The sequence below is a fragment of the Teleopsis dalmanni genome, chromosome X (assembly GCF_002237135.1).
Source record: "Teleopsis dalmanni isolate 2A chromosome X, ASM223713v2, whole genome shotgun sequence".
Classification (NCBI taxonomy): Eukaryota; Metazoa; Arthropoda; class Insecta; order Diptera; family Diopsidae; genus Teleopsis; species Teleopsis dalmanni.
In genome coordinates this window covers 10,729,832-10,751,662 of record NC_051848.1, presented here as the reverse complement: position 1 = coordinate 10,751,662, position 21,831 = coordinate 10,729,832, and the positions used below count along the sequence as shown (strand labels likewise).

General features: G+C 33.2%; 1 protein-coding gene across 5 annotated transcripts; it reads left to right on the top strand.

Moving 5' to 3' along the window:
* The first annotated feature begins 132 nt into the window (after window positions 1-132).
* On the top strand, window positions 133-21,795 carry LOC119687112 (alpha-protein kinase 1-like). Of its 5 annotated transcripts, XM_038101301.1 has the most exons (7): window positions 133-943; window positions 6,712-7,042; window positions 7,117-9,256; window positions 15,881-16,034; window positions 18,676-18,899; window positions 20,122-20,501; window positions 20,998-21,795. In XM_038101301.1, the coding sequence occupies exons 3-7, from the start codon at window positions 7,169-7,171 to the stop codon at window positions 21,125-21,127; spliced, it is 2,976 nt and encodes a 991-aa protein (XP_037957229.1). In that variant the 5' UTR covers window positions 133-943; window positions 6,712-7,042; window positions 7,117-7,168; the 3' UTR covers window positions 21,128-21,795. The 5 variants fall into 5 exon arrangements, with proteins under 5 accessions (XP_037957229.1, XP_037957228.1, XP_037957227.1 ...); XM_038101300.1 differs by having other exon boundaries at window positions 133-797; window positions 6,712-9,256; XM_038101299.1 differs by having other exon boundaries at window positions 6,804-9,256.
* The last annotated feature ends 36 nt before the right edge of the window (window positions 21,796-21,831 follow it).

Genomic DNA, 21,831 nt, shown 5'->3' with positions numbered 1-21,831 from the left:
TGTGATTGAATCAGCTGTGAATTATGTTCAGGCGTGAGCAGATGAACGAAGCGAATAGAGCCAAACGAGCAGCACAAACTAAAGCAGCCAAGCAGCCAAACAGCCAAGCAAACACTACTGAAGCGATGAAGTAGCGCCGCCGCAACGTGAGGAGCATTCCATGTGTGGTGTGTAGTGAGTGCATGCATGATTTTTGCTATTGGGCCAGTTGCGTCAGATACGCGAGAACAGCGAACGAGACAACAACGCGCGTACGGACTAAAATAAAATTTATAAGAGACGGCAATAGCAGCAGCGCCAGCAAAAGTTTTCAGTTTTTAAAAATTTTTATTATAAGAAAAGTGTTTAAAACTGAAAAAAAAAAAATAAAAAAAATGTGATCGCAAAAAAAAAAATATATTTTATTATTATAAAATTAGAAAAGAAATAAAAAAAGGACTCTCTAACACTGTAACGAGCCGAGAAGGTTTACGAGCGCAGGTGCGGGCGTTTGTTTATGTGATCGCGTAATAATTCGCGAAGTTTTACGCATTTTGCCGGTTGGCGTTTTCTTCAGATTTTCGGATTTTCGGATATTCGGTTGCCGGAGGCCAAATAGTTTAGGCATTCCTGGCATTAAGCGAACGCGTAGTACAAAGTCACGTCACGCCGACAAATAGTGGCGCGCGTTCATTCGAATTCTCAAGAAATTTTCGCATGCGACCTTAGAACTTAAAACAAAGAAAGAAAAAAAATCAAAATAAAATTGACCATCAAAATAAAAAAAAAAATTTATGCGTTCGCAGGCAGACGGTACGGTACGGTGGAAATTCTGTTTAATGTTTCTACTAGAAGTTATAGTGTAGCACAATAAACCATCAAGAATGACATGTGAATTTATGGAAAATGTATTGAACTTAACCTTCTGCATATGCTTCTGGTTGTGGTTCTAATCCTGGTACAGGTACTGGTACTGGTACTAATACTGCCTTAACCAAATTTTGATTTGTGAGCCTGTGTGAGCCTGTGATAGTACGTAGAGCAGTATGGCAATTAAATCCAAAATTACGCGACAATAAGCACTTTCAAATCAGACCCACAAATCATCCGACCCCAAACTTCTTAGCCCCTTGTGCAGACATACCAACTGGATGAACGTATGGGTGGCTGCTAGACGTGCTATTTGCAAACGCGTGCTATACTTGGCGCTAATGCTAGATACATTTATTTTAAGATTACTAGCAAAGACACTACTGCGCTGCTTAAGTATATTATTTATATTTTGTTTAATATTTTTTTTTTTTGGAAATAAGTCAAGTATATTAATCATTTGCGATGTCTGCAGATAATACTTGTAAAATAGAAGAAAAAGAACCCGAGCAAAAAAAAAAAAAGTAAAAATAAGTAAAAAAATAAATTGTGGTTAGACGAGTAAAATTAGTCATTGTACCAGGGAAGTGGGCGTTCTACATTGTTTTTGGCAATAACAAAAGCGCCGACCGAACGACTGCCCGTCCATTTTCACTAAACAAAACAGTGAAAATTATAACAACAATAATGCCAAACAGTGGTTGTTTCTAAAACATCTGTTCTTCTTCTTTTTGCTTTGCATTTTCTTTTAAATTTTTATTTTAATTTTTGTTTATACATATAACAAAATAAATTTAAAAATGTAGAGCAATTAGTCGCAACATATCTATAGATACATATGATGAACTCGTACATTATATATGTATATAAAGATATACATACGATAAATGTAAGAAGGGTTATATTCTATAAAGTTCCTTATGAACCTTAACTACTTAACACGTCTTTCAGAAATTTCTTTACCCTAATTTACAATCTGCGGTATTATAATAGCTAGTGTGTGTAAATCAATTTGATATCTCGAGAATCATATTTAAGTTCTCTATATAACGATATACATACGATAAATGTGTGAACGGTTATATTCTATAAAGTTCCTTATAAACTTTATCTACTTAACACGTGTTTCAGAAATTTCTTTACTCTAGTCTACGATCTGCGGTATTATAATAGCTAATGTGTGTAAATCAATTTGATATCTTGAGAATCATTTTCTTAGTTCTTCATTCCCTTCTTATAGAGTTGATCGATTAACAATACCGAAGTGAATTCAAGTTTCTGTAAATAATAGTAATTTCAAAAAAATATATTGCTAATATTAGGACCCACTAAATTAGTTAATTATTATGTTGCATAAATTATATTAAGCCGACTTGATGAACTTAGAATTACTCTCTTATTGCTATTTTGAGATTGTTGCCTCTATAAATGACAGTACTTTTCTTATTTTGTCGAGTTTTATATTATTATCGACAGCTATATAGTCGTTTATACATTAGCCAGTGTTTCACGATGTCCTCTCTTCTTTGCAGAACTTGCAAATGTTATTAGAGACAAGTCCTAATTAATTTATTTTGCTACTTCAACCTATTCTAACTTATTCATAACTTATTGTTCAAGCAATTCTTTATAGATTGCTCCATACAATTTTAATTCCTCGTCCTAAAACACGATTACTATTTGGATCACTACGCAAATACCTGCGACGTGGTTGTACAAAATGAAGGAATGCCTGCTATGTGTGTTTGAACTTTTTTTACTTAGTGTCTCTATTTTCTAAGAATTTTCAACAGGTTTCAAAATTTCGATCTGGACATAATGTATTATATAAACAAAAAAGTTAGATCCAAAAATTTTAGCATTACCTAAAATAAGTAAGCCCACTGATAAGATCTTTTATGTTTTCAAATGTTTCAAAATTCATTACTTGATTTATTCATTTTACTGCAAGAAAGTCACAAAATTCTAGCATATTCAGTATAATAGCTGTCTTTAAAATAAACTTAGTTACTTAGTTGGCCAGTACAGATCTGAGTCGTTCTTGGCCTCGTCGAGTACCTTCCGCCAGTCAGCCCAATAATAATTTTCACTTTGTCCTACCATATAAAATTGAAATGATATACCCGACATATACTTGAAGAATAAACTGGGATTTTGCTATTAATAAATTAATATCAGTTCTCTGCATAAGGCCCTGAAAAAATTTTTGTAAGATATAAGATATGTAACCACACAGTAAATTTTTTTTTTTCCAATATCCATGATAATAAACACACTGAAGAGTTTTTATCCTCAAAAAGAGTTTATTTAATACAATTCAATATTATAATAAAATTGTATAAAAAAACAATGACACATTCTCAGGATATGTACTTTTAATGCTTATCATTATGTATGTTTTATAGGAATCCATCTATCCATCTATTTATAATTCTCCACATTACTTACTTCTACTGATTCTGATGATCTAGAAAAGCGAATTCCTTAAGAACGTATATGTATATGGGAAGAATAATGCCAAGTACCACAGAAGTCTATACGACACAAATATAATAAGCAGTAGTACCATTGATATTGGTACCCATGTGTTATATCAATATTATGTTTTATTTTTTCTAAACGAATTAAAAGTAATAAAACAAGCAAATATTAGGTTGATCAAAAAGTATTCGGCAAATCTAACGTTTTTAAAGCATTTTGATTTGATTTTAAAAAATTATTTTACTAATTCGAATATCGCTTATGTTTTCACCCACTTTCTGCTATTTGATTGAAATCTTTTAGGATTTTATATTTGCATATCTAACACATTTCTAATACTTATCATCAGGAATTCAAATTGGAGCTGAATTAAAAACCCATATTTCTCCACATTAATCTTAGCTGAGCACCGTTCGGTTTCTTTAGAGTTGTAGTTTCCAATTTTATTAATTAATATTTGCTTTTTATTAATTTGTTTTTTTTTCTATTAAATGTACTTTTAATTATTTCTAATTGTGGCTGTATTGAGTCGCTTTTCCGAGAAACACAAATTAATGGTCATATGTTTCTGAAAATAAATGCACTAAATTATTGAACTAAAAGCATGAAATACGTGCTCGATGTCAATATACCTAAAAAAGCTAGTAATTAATAATACTAAAATTATAAATTAAAAAAAATTCTATGAAATGATTTTAATCATAATAACAAGAATTCTTTTTAAAACAATTATATAAAATATATTCACTCAAATCTAAACCGGAAAAAAAAGCGAAAGACTTGCTCCGCACAGTCCACGTTAGCAAGTGAGTATTGCCAAAGATCAATAACACTTTCTCGCGAATCTGATAATGATAATCTAAAACTTTTTAGCCAAGGTCTTTAAATTCTTAACATACTACAAAATATGTCTATAGTTAATCGTTTTGATAACCAGTGATGATATCTCTGCAATTTCACCCAAACTTATATTATTCATGAAATCTAATATTTTTTCACTTTATAATTTCTGATAAATTTTTCTATTTTTGTTACCACACGATTAGCTTGCATTTGAATAAGAATTCGCTGATACGAGTTCAGTTTATTAAGTCACGATCTCAGGATAAAGCGTATGCTTAGTTCCAGGTTCTTAACAGAATGCATTAGCTTAGATCCTAAAGGTGTATGATAATTTGATGCATCAATTTAGAAGTGCTTCCGGGATCTGAATTCAATTAATCAGCAAAAACCTACCTCTAAATCTAAACTTAATATAAACCATAGATTTACCACAAACTATAGAATCTAAATCTTATGCTCACATTGACCTAGTTCTACAATCTGAACTTAAAACATTATAATGAACTTACTCTTAAAAGTTTTCACAAACAATTGTCCTAGCTGAAGCTGTCACATATTTTGCTATTATTTTTTATTAACATTAACTTTTCTAATAAGTCATAGTCTCCGACACCTTATCAAGTAATAATAATATCACATATTCATACATCGTTATTATTCGTATAACTTCTTTTCGAAAAGTGCAGGTATATTTAAGGGTATATTCCGATCTGTAACATTGACTTAACTTTAATACAATTTTTCCAATATAAAATTAGTTTGTTTTTATTTTTTATTCTTAAGGTCTATAAGTTAAGCACCACCATAACTGAACAGTTAATGCATTAAATGCTGAAAAACCTGTGCTACTAAGATGGAAACAATGGGCATTTACCCATTTATTTATATATCTGTATTTTCTTCCCGGTATATTATGTTGAAAACTCTGTTATTGTGATTATATTCCTATTGTTCCCGGTATATTAAGTTGGAAACTCTATTATTTTGATTAAATATCTATTTAATCGGTATATCAAGGTAAAAACTCTATTATTTGGATTATATTTCTATTCTTCCTGGCACATTAAGTTGGAAACTCTAGCATTTTGATTATATTCCTATTCTTCCCGGTATATCAAGGTGGAAACTCTGTTATTTTGATTATATTTCTATTACTCTCGGTATATTAAGGTGAAAGCTCTCTGATTTTCACTATTTTTCGAACCAACTTAAGAGAAAATACTGCTAATAAAATAATTCACTGAATTTTATATAAGAAATGTCAAGGAAGAATGTTAATTTGTCGCAATACAAAGACGTTCTTTCTTCCGAGAACTCAACGATTCGCTCATTCAACGAATCAGGCTAATTCGTTAATGATTCTATCTTCTTTGTTGTCGTACTTACAAATACTAAAATAATGTATAGTATTCACATATATAAACTGTGAGATAATTTTATTTTGTTTCGCAATTGCCCCTTTAGTTTAGAACTCTTCACCTATTTAGAATGTTGTTGTTACTCGTGTTGGTATTTCTATTGAATTGAAATTGATAAAATTCAAAAATAAATAAATTAATCATTGAAAATCAAATTTATTTAGTTAATCACTGGGAATTCCAATTTTCGAATTGGTGCTGGAAAGCGATTCGAATAGAAACGTAGAAGAAGATAGCGGACGAGTGTTTGTAGTGGGAAATATTTAATAAATTAGGTCAGCGAATTCAGAACGAAACGCACAGCTGCTAGAATCACTGCATTCGTTTCAACGACAGAGATGCATACCAATTAATTAGACAACCTGATTGCTTAGACGGTGCCATACCAGTCCACACACTTCCCTTAAGCCTTACGACTTTGTAGAGTTCGTCTTGCAATCGTTTGCGCGGTTACGTGAGATTAAGCGATTGTGAATCGCGAACAAACGTAATGATTTATGGGTTATGAATTATGAGTTTTTGGTTTTCAGTTGCAAATCTGAAAACTCAATGTATATTTTTATCTAGAATTGCGTATCGTTGAGCAATCGGATTGGTGACTACCTTTCTGCCTGCCGGCTTGCTTGCCGCATGTCTGATTTCTGTTGGTAAGACTGCTTGTTTGCATACTTAGCTGCTGTCTTCGAGGCAGCAGCTAATTTTGCCGTTGTCGGTCTCTAGTGGGGGGAGGAAGTAGGGCGTTGACTGTAGTTAATTAATAATTTAGTGAACCAAAAGCAAATAATGTATGAGCTTATGCGAATTTCCAACTAAGCTCTTTAAATTGAGGTTGTCGCAAATGCGACATTATTACCAAGAACACAAACAACAACAAAACCTATTAAGCTAACAATTTTCTTTATCAATAGTCTTATATATTTATCTGCATCTGCACTACAACTGTGCGGCTGTGGCTCCGTATCCAAGTCTATTTGTGTTCTATATGTACATATGTATACACATCTGTATATATATACATATATATATGAATTGCGAATGCGGCCGTAGTGACGGTAGTAGTGACGGTGCCGACCACAGCGGCAGCGGCAATTATCGTGAATCTTTTTGTTGATTTCTTAAGCAAACACAGGCTCACAAATCACTTTTTCTGAAGAATTTCAAATAACATCAGAACAAGAAAATAAACCCCAGTCAAATCATGTACTCATATAGTAAAATCAAGTGAAAATAACCGAAGTATGTGCTCTTGTGTGTGAGAAAAAAGCGGAAAAATAAAAATGAAAGGTGTGAAAATCATAAAAAAACATGGACCAATAAATGCCGTGGAACATTATAAAAGCAAAAGTGTTAAAGTCAAATTTGCTTTGAGAGCTATATAAGCGATTCCTTTAACCCACCACCAACGAAGTATTTGCACTAGATTGAAACAATTAAACTCTACAAATCAAAAAGTAAATAATTTTTCAAAAACAAAACAAAAAAAAAGAAATCTCATCCTAAGCCGAAAATTTTTTAAATTGTCCAGCAAGCAAACAATTTGAATATCCGCCAAAGACTCAATAGTTGCAGCAACCGTAATGGCAGACATGAGATCTAATTTTAATCCAATCCTGCTCACTTTTCTGTGCGCCACATTTTGGTACTCAGCCAACGTCGAAGCTAGCATCGACCCAAACGACCAAAGTCTGACATTCTTTCTCAAAGCAGCAACAAATTCAAATGGATACAAAGCATCAACAGCAGTGACGTCGTCAGTTTCAGCTGCAGCTCCAGCGTCAGATTCAGTCCCAGTATCGGAGTCATCTATGCTTGCAGCTGTCCATCAACATGGAAAATTGAAACGTATTGAGAAATCATTTGGGGACACTGACAATTTGTCCGCTAACAATGCAAATCAATCAAAACAACATTTTACCAGTATTCACCACGAAAATATCCATCGAGGCGAGCACCACAATGCTGCAGAAAGAGGAAGGGAGAATGCAATTATCAGTGAAGTCAACAGTTATCCAGCTAACAACATACAGCAGCCGCAGCAGCAGCAGCAGCCGCAGCAGCAGCAACAGCAATTTAATGAAAAGCATTCACTACATAAACAACAAAAAAAAAGTCATACAAAAGAACATACAACAAATCACCAAATGCACAAGCTTCACAGCAATCAGAAATATCATCAGCAAAAACATTCACAGCAACAGCAACAGCATCAGCTACAGCTACAACAACACAAACACAAACAGAAACACAAGCAACAACGTTCGCAGCATGCAAAACGATTGACAAAATTATCATCATTTCAAAATATTAACAAAATAAATAATTTAAATGAGTATCGACAACTAAATATGCTGCAAGAAGATCAGCAACATCTACAATATAGGCAGCAGCAGCAACAAGCAAAACAACAAGAACAAGAACAACATCACTATCAATACAAGAGCGAGCACGAGAAAAATTTGCGTTTGGAAAATTTGCGGCTGAAGGAATATTTGCAGGTAACAACGACGAAACCCGTTTCAGGTTACAATACGCCGCAAGAGTATTTTAAAAACGCACAACATCCCCAGCACCAACAGCATTTGCTAAATTATCGCCAACACAATAACCAAGAACAGCAACAGCAACAACAACAACAACAGCAGCAGCAGCAGCAGCAGCGACAATATCAGCAAAAACATCAACAACAACACCAACAACAACACCAACAACAACACCAACAACAACAACGACAACAACAATACCAACAGCGACAATATCAACCTCATCAGCAACAAGAACAACAACAACAACAACAGCCAACGCACAATAATTACAATCAAACATCACTGTCCAAATTAAGTGCTACGAAAAACTCTACTGTCAACACGATATTAATAACGACAACAAAAGAACAACTACAACAACAACAAAAGCAACAAAAGCAATATGCACATCATCATCAACAGCATCAGTACCAGTACCAGTACCAGTACCAGAACCAGCAGCAACAACAGCAACAACAGCAAGAACAACTGCAATTGCTGCAACCGCTATCGTTCACGCATAGCAATGCATCATCAACGATACACGCCCACAATCAATCAAATGTTATGCACTCATCGATTAAAGTATCAAAGTCCATTCCAGATGTGATCCCTCCAATTTTTGCACAGCACAATTTCAAGGCAACCAACCAGCCTAGCAACATTAAGTCTAGCAATGTTGGAGTTGGTGCTGCAACAACAACACCAGCACCAGCACCAACACCAACAACAACAGCAGCTGCAGCAACAAAAACAACAAAAACGCATATTACTACTAATACAGCCGGAAAGAGTCAACATAATGAGAATTTCTATTATAGCGACATGGAAGGTGATGAAGATGACGATGACGATGAAGATGAAGACGAGGATGATGATGTGAATGGTAATGGTAATGGTAATGGTAATGGTAATAGTAATGGAGTTGGTGTTGGCGATCTAGATAGTGTTGAAAATAGCAACGAGGATGAAGATGAAAATTATGAAAACGATAACGATAGCCGCAGTAGTGATGACCGTTACCATTACGAAGAGGATGAGGATGAAGAAGAGGAGTTAAACAGTAGAAAAGAACAGCAATTAGAAGGCGGCAATCATAATCATATAAAAAGTTTGGCACACCATTACAATCAGAATCTGGAGGTAAGTAAGTTACTAGTTTAACAAAGATTGCCATATAAAAATAATATAATAATTAACATATTAAATAAAAAAGTCTTGAAAGCAAGATAAGTAATTTGACAAGTAGGTAAATGTTTATAATATCACATATAGATGATTTTATTTCTTTTCTTTCTTTTGAGTCGGAAACTATATACAATATTTCATGTGAATTTAGGGATTTATATTAGTATATACATATAAGCTGTTGTATATGTATATAAGACTATATATATGGTAAACATCGAGTGTTTTTTAACTGCATGAGAACTTGACTGCTAATATAAGACAGAACTATTATTGGAATGAATTTTTTTTATTATAATCTAGTATTTACTTTCATGGCATTTATTTCTTGTATATGATTTCCGGCATATGGCCGCAGCGGCTACGAGTTACGTAGTCCTTTCGATCAGTCTAATTTTTGAACATTTATTTTGAACATTAGCTTCCAATGCTTCAAGAGTTCCTGGAGTTGCATTTCTAGAAATAAATTAAGTTATTGTTAATGTTAAGCGCGCTGTACGGCACGTTGTGCCGTCTTGTTGGAACTGGAACCAAATGTCGTCGCTGTTTAATGTCGTCGCCGATTCATTTTTGGAAATTGCTAACAAAAATTCAGTCAGCATGGCTCGATAGCGCCAGCTTCTTCCTTATTTCAAGACAAATAAGAAATAAGAACCGATGATGCCACTGCACCAAACATTCAATTGTTGATGGTTTTGCATCAAGAAAAGTAAAATTAGTGCGAACACGATCAATAATTGCACGAATTGCTTGCTCCCTAGGTCGATTATGTTGACCGTAAAAGAGACGACGTGCTATATGAACTTCGCGAACAAATTTATTTTTTTTTTAAGTAAATTTTCACAACTTAGGTGCGTTAATCTAGCGTTAAGATTCATAATGAATTGCCAAACCTTACTAAACAGAAATGTCAACACAGTTTGTCATTCTCAACTGTCAAACCCTAGTTGTCGATATCGATAGTTTTCATGCAGCTGAACACCCGATGTATGTAGTTTAAATATAAATGGCAACTAAGTTTTATTATACCATTATACTTCAACGGTACCTGCATAAACGAACAGGAACCTGGGTTCAGTAAAACTATTCGTTATAGATTGATTAGTTAGTTGAAACATTAGTGCTATAAGTTTTTTGCTATAATGTTATATAATTTTGTCATATCAGAGTCATATTAGAGCAAGCAATCCTATTGGGACCAGTCTGTGAGACACAGGTGCTCTCTACTTTCAAAACGCAGAAAATACATAAAGGAAATATAAAGAGTTCCTCTGTACTTTCTTTTGGCTGGTATAAATTGTGAGAAATTCTCATTTTAGCTACCCATCCTATAAACACAATCCTTTTAACATGGTCAGTGTAAAATCCACCTGAAGAGAAGAGATAAGCAGCAGTACAACATTTGTATTGTTATCGGAAAATAGCATAATGGAATAAGAATATATGTTATTTGATAAACACATTAACTCGTATATCCTTCACTATCTCACAACATTCCGGAAATTCTAAAGGAACATTTGTACATTATATGGCATCGCAATTTTGGGCACCGTTTTAAAATTGATGACTGTCGAAAAGTTTGAAAATAGAACATATTTTTCTGGAAATAAGTCGACAATAATACTTCCATTATACTTACACTTTATTAATATATTATAATAACATAAAGTATAGGCAATTTATTATACTTGCTAATGTCTATAATTAGCAAACTCAAACTTAATTTTTATTCACACAAGTATTAAAATCTTTAACTATTGGGTGTGACGTGATCTATGGTATTTCATATAAAAATCTAACTTCACATGACGTTAATTACATATTATATAGTATATATAGGCTAAATCAACTATTCTTCAAAATGTCAATGATTTTTATGCTGCATTCTAACTTGATAACTTCACATAACTATTGAAATCTCTAATTATACGGCGTGATAGGATCGACTTTATATAAAAAGTAAACTTAACTTAATGTGAATGATACACTCAAGTTATTCACACACACACAAATATGTATTCAAAAATAGAAAGAATATTTAGAAATAAAATACGTATTATTTGTATTATCGTAAAATATATAATATAAGAGTAGAATACATAAATTTAATACGTATATCATGGGTCAAGACAACTCAGGTAACACCTTATTGAATTTAAAAGTGCTGTCCAGAATTAGAATTGCAATATTTTGATTGGAGTGTTTAAATTTAATACTACATTGATCCATAAGCGCTGTTATTATTCGAGACTGTGATCTATAAATGGGCTCGTAAGTTAATAGCAAATCGAATATACACTGCACCAAAAGTTGGTATAAATGAATTTGAAAAATCTGTAATACAATCGTTTCACTTGTTATACTCGCGTAATCTGTTTTTAGGCATCTATATATATATATTTATATTTATATATAGATTCGACTATATAGTATATTTTATTTATATATAGATTCGACTATATAGTATATTTTATTTCATGTTATACTTATGTTAGTACGGCACATTAAACTGCTCATGATGTATCATAAATACTATTCCATATTACCCTATATAAATTATGTAATTTTACACATTCATACCTACCTTATCAAACTGAACTATGCAAGTACGTCTATCGAAGTACGTCTATCAATATAGATTTCAGTATACGTAAACCACACTTGAATTTCAATCAAATATTAAATATTTATTGTGCTCTCTCTGCCCGTTAGATGCTCATAATTTTCTTTGTACATGTCGACCCATTTTTGACAGCAATAACTGCGATAGCTTTTATAAAACCCATTTTTTTGTCCAAGCAATTATCAAAGCACCCCATTCCTTTATGTGTATTCAGTAATATTTTTGTTAACAACTGCTTTATGAAATTATATTTATCCATAGTAACATACTTGAGTCACATTTGACTCCTGAATATTGAACATGTTAAGCTAGCCTATGTGTCTAACTTCAAGAAACTATCCTATAAATTTTAGGCTAAAACTGCAGCTAAATCGTTTCTTCAAAGTTTAGAGCATCGGCTTCTTCTTTAAATATGTGCTTCAGCTTAGGACTCTGGATGCTACTAAAATGTATTAACCAAAAAATTTTATTTTCTTTACAAATTTGGAAATTACGGTAGAGTTCTATTCGGTAATGTCCTGCAATTTAGAACTCAGGATCCAAAATATCTGTGCAGCAAGTGTTACAATTTAACTTTGTATCAGACATGTAGGTATGTATATTGCATGCTCTAACCGCTTGTACAACAAGTCCCCGTTGAACAATATGTGAAATCGTATATGTAGTACTCTCTGTATTGTGAATTGTGAATATTAATTCAGTTCTAGATGATAAGGTCGTATAAACTAAATCATTATTTTTTTTTGTAAAGAACTCTTTTCCTTTCACAATAGCATTGACACCTGAGAAATTTTTATGCAATTCTGTATTAAAATGATGAAATTCATTACTTAAATTGTCAGTTCTGGAATTAAATTTAGCATTTATCATTTCTCATTTCTCACCCGCCTCTCCGAAGCGAAAGTTTTGACACGTAAAACAAAAGAAATGAAAGTTCTTTAGTCGTATGTCTTTGACGTAGCAAAAATTTGTCATATGTCAGCTCTACATGAAGAGGGAATACAAAGCTTTGACGGCAATTGCCTAAAAAAACATTTTCCAAGGTACATTTTCTTCTGATTAAACAACGAAATGAAAACAAATCCGACAATGAAAATAACAGGCGGAAGAGCATTGAAATCTGAAAAAATTTCAACAAAAACCGAAAATGGATGTGTAAGCATAGTTTCTGATTTTGCCCTTTCTTTTCCGATGCACTCTTCACACACCGGATTACCAAAGGAGGAAAAAAATTCGTAGACTGTAATTACGTTATTGTTTTTTCTTACATTTGATTTAAGGCTTCTGTTGGTTTCGTGTAGCTGTTTTTCGATATAAATTTGGTTCAATGTACCAATTAAATGTACTTAACGTACACATCGGTATGGAGCCCTTTCAGAGATATGCACGCACAGAGCTAGTCAGCCACATGCACAAGTAGGGAACAACCGCATTTGTATTCGCTTGACCCAGAAATTACGTATGTAATCCCTTTTTTGTTATTGTTGTTGTTGTTGTTGTTGTTGAATGGAGCGTTCCAGTCTGCGTGCTGCAATGTCATCGCAGATGCGTACGTCAACGTAATTGATGCTTATTGCGACCGTCGAGTTGTGGCACCTGTGGCCAGCCTAATTACTAAACATGATCGGTTCCGTTTCGGTTTCTTTCTTCTCTCCAGCATCGACATCATCGACATCATCGACAGCATCGACAGCACTATCAGCAGCTATTGTTGCCGTCTTTCTGTTTGACCGTGTGTCTTCTTGTGTGCGAGTAAATTGCTTTACGATATGAATTTCAATTGAAATCGTTTTAGTGTCAATATTTTCTTACCACAATTATGGATAGCACCTGCATATGAGTATGTGGGAATGGTGATGGGAACGCACTCTCCATTGCAATGCCCATGGATATGTACAACCGTTGCTGAAAGAGGCTTAAATAAAAGTGAAACCATTTAAGCACAATTAGTAAACAATAAAAAATGTGTGGCAAGTTTAGTAGTTTATACACGGACAGACATTCTCGTCTGTTTCAAACATACATGCATGTTTAAATGTCCATACATACTGAAGTTTATGGCCGAGGTGATGTGAACTGACATCTGCTGAAGTGAGAGTATTTTTTATATTCACCAAGTGACTTTGGGATCTTATATTAAATCAGTAAATCAGTCAGTTGATAGCAGCTCAGTGCTAAATTTAAAGCGAAAGCGAACGTGATAATCATCTTTATAACGACCTAGAACATATAAAACGAGATGTGTAATGTTGTCCTGTCAAATTAATTTACATATACCATATAATATGAGAAACACGTCAAGATATATATCTATCTACAGCAAAAAATATTTTATTATTATCATTAATATTATGATCGTTAGTAATATATCACTATTGATATCCTTGCATTTTGGATTTTTTGGATAATTGGATCATTACACTTAGTTTTGAACGCCATTTACTTTGGCGGCTTCCGCCACACTTCTTTATAAGATTACTTAGTTAGGAGTAATTTTCAATCAGTTCATTGTATTTTATTAACTTTCATAGTACCTATGGACTTCTGGTTTTAACTCAACTTACTACTATTCACAATATAATCATTATTGTCTTATATATACTTACACATATTCTCTTCCTTCCCTCTCAAAGACAGAGAGATTCTTCATATCAATCTGTAGAAACACAACCGTTTTAAGAAATATTTCAAAAATCCTTTTTAATAGAAATTGAGTGCAATATAAGAAAGATATCTAATACAAAAATGTTTATTTATTTATTAGTATTTATTAGTATTAGTATTTATCTATTAGTATTTATTTATTCAAATAATACTTTCAATTCGTCATTATTAAAACAGAACTCTGCAAAGTAGCATTATAAGCAGAAGTAGCTTTATTAAGCAGTAAATATGTAAAATTGAGATTACAGTGAGATTAGTGTTTAAAGGATAGTGTCATCTGGACCAAAGGAAGTAAAAAATAAAGTTGCGCTTACTGTAGAGAAATAAATTTTAGGAAGCATGAACCGCTCTTGATTGCAAGTTTAGAAAGACGTACATAAAACAGAGGGGCCTTCATATAAATTAACATAGTGGTCAAAATCTGTTTACAGATAATTTCACTATATAGTTTTAAATTTTTAATTTTTTTTTGGAGGATTTTGGCCAACTGCAGGACCTTTCAATAAATAGCATTTTAAGCTTTGCCAACAGTTCAAGGTGGTTTCAAACCTCTGAGTTTATCCCTTATATGGTGACACAATGGACCTAAGTGGATCCCTTTGGATAGCCGGTACAACCTAATATAACCTAATGTTTTTTCGATAATTAATTGTAGATTTTCTATATCCTAAATATGACAATTTTTTAAGAAGACATATCTACCAAGCGGTAAACGATTCTTATCATTGAAGGAAATTCCATGCAAAAAATAATCGCTATTTTTTGTAGTAAGTTTTATATTGTAAAACGGTTAACCTTATAGTACATTCACACTGTCTCACTTAGGCTGTTTTGCTCATTATAGCCAGTAATGAGGATTATTTACCATACAAAGTGCTTTCATATAAATGAGCTCATTATGAATAAATCAGGTCATATAAACAATTCAACATATCAATTATATACATATATAACTTTTTTGTGTGCTGTATTATTAAGTGAAGTTAATAAAAGTTTATAAAAGTTCTATCAGCTGTATAAATGAACTTATTATAATGTGAACGCTCATTTACTTTATTTCGGATTTTAAACTTTAACTACAAATCATCTGTGTTGGATCGAAAGGTTCTTTGTCGATTTCGTTGTGATGTTTATTATATATATTTTATAAGTGTATATATAATACAATATAATGCTAAGATTCGCCTATTCTGATCTTTACAATAAATATAATATTTATTTCACTTAACTAAGTATTTAGAGATTACACAAACTTAAAAATAATATTAATTATTATAATCTTATTATTTAAGGATTATCCAAATGATGAGCCTTCTCGTAACTCATTAGAGCAGGGAAGCTCTCATGGTGCATTAACTGAACAAAAATTTAAGGAACTCGGTACACCGGAAGCTGTGCAGTCCTCCCACGACCATTACTTACAGGAACAAAAACAACTACGACAAAGTGAGTAAATATTCACCATGTCACATATAGATACCATCCACATTTATACATCTTTTAATACTTCTGGTTTTATCTGCTTTTACGATTTACGACTAGTGGCTAGCGGCTAGCAGCTAGCGGCTTGTAACTTACGACTTACAGTTCAATTTGCATTTTCCTAATATTTAATAAAACTAACAACATAAATGAAAATATTTATAGAAAACGCGAAAATATGTAAGTATAAAAAAAGCATTCATCATACGCTTGTCGATTAGCCTGATCTGTACGGCTTTGTAAGCCGTTGTACACACGTGAAACAGATCGCGCCGGAGGCCTATCATTTCCATGACTAACAGAAAATTGCCCACTTAAGTTGCGCTTTAGTGTGATTTACATGCCATTAAATCACTGCTACATTGAATACTGATTATCACATCACAGGTAAGTTATCAGCGAGCCAATCAAATGCGCAAAGTGATAACCCATTAACCGAAAACGAAAAACGAGGAATTTTGCAAATTGCTGGCCCCAGAAATTTAATGCCTCTATCCGTCTAACAATTCGTCCGTCTTTCTGTATATCTTTAGGTCATCCCAGCCATTGTTGTCAAATTTATTAAACTCTTAGCATGTCCGCACTGTATTAAACCGGTGCTTGGGAGTTATAGCGGCACCCACAAGTGGAACTCACACAGCCGCGTGCCGCATGCTGAATAGCCGGATTGCCGTATTGCAAATCGCTTTATCGTTAAATCGCTGCATCACCGCAGCATCACTGCATCATTGTATCTCTAAGTCGTTTCATCGCAAAGTTGCCGAACCGCCAACTGCAATAAAACTCTTTTGAAGTTTAATCATTTGAAAGTGAATTCACTATCTCGTGTTGGTTTACATATATTTACTTTCGGCTATTTATTCAGTTAACCACCCAGCAAAAGCGAAACGACATTCGTAAACACGATTTATGTGAATTTTTATGACATGACAGCTCATTAATTGAAATATGAATTAAAATCTTGAGCTCCGCGCAATGATCGCTGCATTGCGAGTGTGTGGTACCCACGATTTGCAGATTTTAAGAGGTACTTAGGAGGACTTTCACTACTCATTGATTCGATATCCACATTACCCACATTAATTCGAACTAATTTCCATGAGCTAGCAGGGAAGTTTAAGTCATTGACACTTCCAGTTTGAGTTGCATCTTAGGAAAGCATTTCTCTCTAACAAATAAAAACATATGTTATGTTATATACTTTTCATAATCAAAAAATGAATCATTTTACACTGTTATTGCAAAGAGAAGATACGTCATTGTCTTTGGGGTGCATTGTCAAGCAACTCCCGATTTAAACATTAAAAAAAAAATGGTGGGAATCAGCCTATAAATTATTGGACAGTGAGTTCCTCTTTCAAACCCAATTCCGTCAAAGGAAGAGAAATGGAACTATGTGCTAACACTATCAGAGTGTGCACCATTAAATTCACTTACGAGTGTACCTACCAAGAAGAAACTAGATGAAAGTCTGTGAAAATTCAAGCCTCCTTGAGAGATACATATGTAAATCTCTGATATGCACTATTACAATAACATACTATATGTTTAGGTAAGTAGATAACTCCCAGTAATGAATAGAAAATTGAAAAAATAGGACAAATACATACAACTAATCATTGAGAAAATAGAACTAAGGAAGCCACTCTCAGTATATGAATGGAGCGCAATAGATCTTAACCTCGATATACTAAAGCTATACTATATCATTAGAAAAGTAATAACAATAATAATTTTAGTGATATCTACTGTTGAAAATATTACATATACATAATCTCTAATATCATTAAGACATGAGTGAATGAAGTCAATGATACTTCCAGCGGAGAATGCAATGTATATTTCGTCAAGTATTCTTACTTTGAAGGATGTACCATATTGTATTCATTATATTATTTATTGTCAAATTGTTTATTGTCAAATGTTTTCTATAAGATGCTCACGAGTAAGCTTTGCGATATTCCCTATTTAAGGTTTAGTTTACATATAATTCATCTTTCTTTAAACACGCGAAAGTAAGTTCTACAATATTTTCTGTGAGTCCCACATTGTTAGTTGCTTTAAGATGTGTTAAAGGAACTTGGATAATATCGTAAAGTCCCAAACTTTCTTTAAGAATACGCAAGCATGTCTGTTTATATTCTAAATGAATTATATCGTGTATATAAAAAATGCATTTTAAGGGTAATGATAAATGACACACGAAGGGCTATATACGTTTGATATACGTAGGGCTTTACTACAGATTTAAAAAACTTGATTACAAATAATTAAATTAATATTAATTCTTTGGTCGTTCGTGAAATCAAACTCATACGCCTTATATGGTAATTCAGCTTAGTTATAGTATATGGAGTCCAGAACCAAAATAAACCATATAGTTTGTTCTTAGCATTAATCTCTATGAAGGTTACGAGTAAATTAGATTACTTTCTTCATGTAAAATAGAGATAACAGAGGGGTATACCTTGTAATAAGGTGAACCATCTAATAATAATAACACTGCAGTACAGTCAGCATTATCATATATTTACCATACATATATAATATTACATACCATATATATTTACTGCATAATTACATATATTTTATTTTCATATTTTAGAATCACCAACAGAACTGGCAAGGGAACACATGATTCGTATGAAAACTGCTGCAAAATGTAGTAAACCAATGCCACGGGTAATTCATGTTTCCAATGAGACTTCAAAATTTTATGTGCCAGTTTGTACCATTCTGCATCGTTGCGGTGAAGACACCGGTTGCTGTGATTCAACACGACAAGTGTGTGCTGCCAAGACCCACGAGGATGTGCCAGTGTATTTTTTTGTAAGAACCATTATTAGAAATTTAAATAAATTTTATCAACAAATTTTAAATCCATTTTAGTTTGTTAAAATACAGTTACCGTATTTTGTTATAAAAGTGCAGAGCATATCTATAAACAATCGGGGTCTTTTTAAACCGATGATTGATATACCATACTTTTACCTTACAATCTTATTAGAGTTGGTGATAGCTACATAACTACTTCTTCATAATTTGGTTAGTAGTAATAATTACCGGGCAAAAGTTATAATAGTAAAATTATGTTACAATGAAAACTACATTAGCAACTTCTATTGATGCTTGCAGTCTAATGAAGACTCATCTCAAAAACTAATAGAATTTCACTCCTGCTGACACCCAAAACTGAATAATAATTGTTTTCAGCTTCCATATAGCATATAGATCAGGTTTTGCAGGATGGTTTTATAATGAGAAACTATATTCTACATTTCACACTATTGCTTAATAGTTTCGTCAATAATTTTTGAAACCATTGATGAATACGTGAACATTCATATAAATTATTTTTATCACGAATGTAAACTGTTTCTAATCCAAGCCATAAACCAAAGTGTTTACACGCTAACCGAATATAAAAGCTTAAGTAATATAGAACCACTAAACCGAACTATTTACGAAAATGATATGGTTCACAAATCTAATATATACATGTATTATCTGCTCTCCATTATCTGACTATCTATCTGTTTGTAAGTATTTATTTATTAGAGAGAGTTCCGTCACGTGAATATTAGATCACAGTATTATAAAGATGTAGCTCTTACTTGAGAAATTGTAAACTGTATTAAATGAATAAAAAACACAGTTAACGAAATATTTAATTATAATTCTATATTTCACTTTAAATGCATACATATCTCAAGTAAATTCCAGTCTATGTACTTTTTACTTACCATAGAAACACTGTGAATTTTGATTCAGCGTAATCGTTTGAGATTACTGGATCCTGATAAACAAGTAAATAATCGACTCTTGATATGTATAACCTTTTTTTATTGCCCTAATTTTCAGCAATCGCCAACACCGGATTTTCTCTTACAGTAAATACTATAAGACAATTAATATTCTAACTGTCATTGTCAGAAAACTATTTCTAAGTTTATTAAGACTCCAATTCGTAACGAATACATGCATATACGTTCCATTACGAAGTATTGAAACGTATTATTTATGCTATATTTATTTCTTCTCACTCTAACAGGTAATTAAGGTTGATTCAAACATTAATACACGCGAAACAGAGGTCTTGATACTGCGTAACGATACCGAATGTCACTGTGTGGATCGTAGCTCCTTGCCGTCAAGTTACATGCGTGACAAGCGATCGGGTCATAGCATATGGCGCCATGCGAACGTGCAAACGAACTCTGGGCTTATGAGGAAAACATACACACACTGTAGTTGTCCAACACACTTTAACGTCTTCCAGCAAGAGGATGACAGAGCACTGCTCATACATCCGCACCCACATGCTGCTAAACGCGAACTAAAGATTAATTGCCGCTGTGACTGTCTAAGCAATAATATGCCTTGCCAGAGCTTAAAGAACGGCGAGGAAGGTTTCGCCGTGGATGACAGAAGGTACGTTCTAATAAATTACAACAGCTACAACCTTTATTCATTTATTTCAACAAAAATCGTGTTCAGCTTCGAAGCTTCAAGTCGGCGTATTACTCGCTTTTGCTAAATCAGGCTACGTCTGCTCCTGCTTTTGTTGTGACACCTCCGTCATAACTAATCTCTGCATTCATGCTGATGGCAGAAAATTCATTTTATTGCCACGAAGCAGTATCCGTTGTCGCTGACCATGCATAATCCCAATGTCATTAAACAATTTTAAAGGCATCCCATGCAGCGTGGGTGTGAGCCAGTGCTGTGCGCTTTGACGCGGTCGCGCCAGGACAATTGACGCGTTTACGCACTTCCACAGTGTGAGATTGGTTAATGACTTCAAACTCTCTTCCTCCTTCCATCATTTATTGCTTTTAGCGTAGCGTAGTTCATTGTATTTTTTTCTTTTTTTTTCGAGATTTCCGCTATTATTTAATTTTTATTTTATTTCCTGTTTTTTTTTTAGATGCATAACAAATCGAATCTGCATGGCACCCACTTGCACATTTGGTGATTACAATCGGCAGACGGGTCGTTGTCCTCGCCCCAAGCTAAAAATACATAATGTAATAGAGCATGAGAACGATTTTGGCTGAAGTCGTACACCGCGCTCTTCGCACAAGGTCGATTGAGCCAGCACTTAATTTGTTGTTGTCGATCAGATGTTAATTTTATAAAAAAAAAAAGTGATTCTGTAAATATTTTAGTTAATAAGTTTTCACCATTGCTTTTATTTCCTCTTATTATTAGGTCCCAAATATTATAGTATTAAAAATTAAGTCTCAAATCACAGATAAAAGTAAATTATAAGTATCCACACAAGAACGGCAATATTCGGAATTTAGTGCCGAACTGCACGTACCAGTGACCAATAAAAAAATTTCTTCTCAAACCACGTCTGATCATTTAAGACAGGATATTAATTATTATTTACGGAATTACAAAATGTAAAAACTTTTTCAAAACTCAAAACAGCTGAAAGACGTGCGTTTCTGGAAGTGACCTTCTGGAAGTGACTCGAATCAGTTCCATTCATCCGTACTTGTCGTGGATAGTTCCGTTCACATGCTCTGAACTGACTCATTTACTTATGCAGCCCTAAAGAAATGGCTCTGTATTATGAATGGTGGCATGGAAAGCGATGGATATATATTAAAAATATCGAAAACCAGAAAGTGGAATTGTAAAACAAAAAGTATTTTCCATACATTCAGTGGTACTCGTACTTAAATTTGTTATGCTCCTTATTTACAAAAATACTAGAAAGGAATGTAAAATTGTTTTAGTTTAAGTCTTTAAA

Bases quoted from the DNA above. Each gene is read 5' to 3' on its own strand.
- LOC119687112 (XM_038101300.1), top strand. From the start codon at position 7,169: ATGGCAGACATGAGATCTAATTTTAATCCAATCCTGCTCACTTTTCTG. The intron at 16,035-18,675 runs GTGAGTAAATAT...TTCATATTTTAG, and splicing joins ACAAAAACAACTACGACAAA to AATCACCAACAGAACTGGCA. The intron at 20,502-20,997 runs GTACGTTCTAAT...TTTTTTTTTTAG, and splicing joins TTCGCCGTGGATGACAGAAG to ATGCATAACAAATCGAATCT.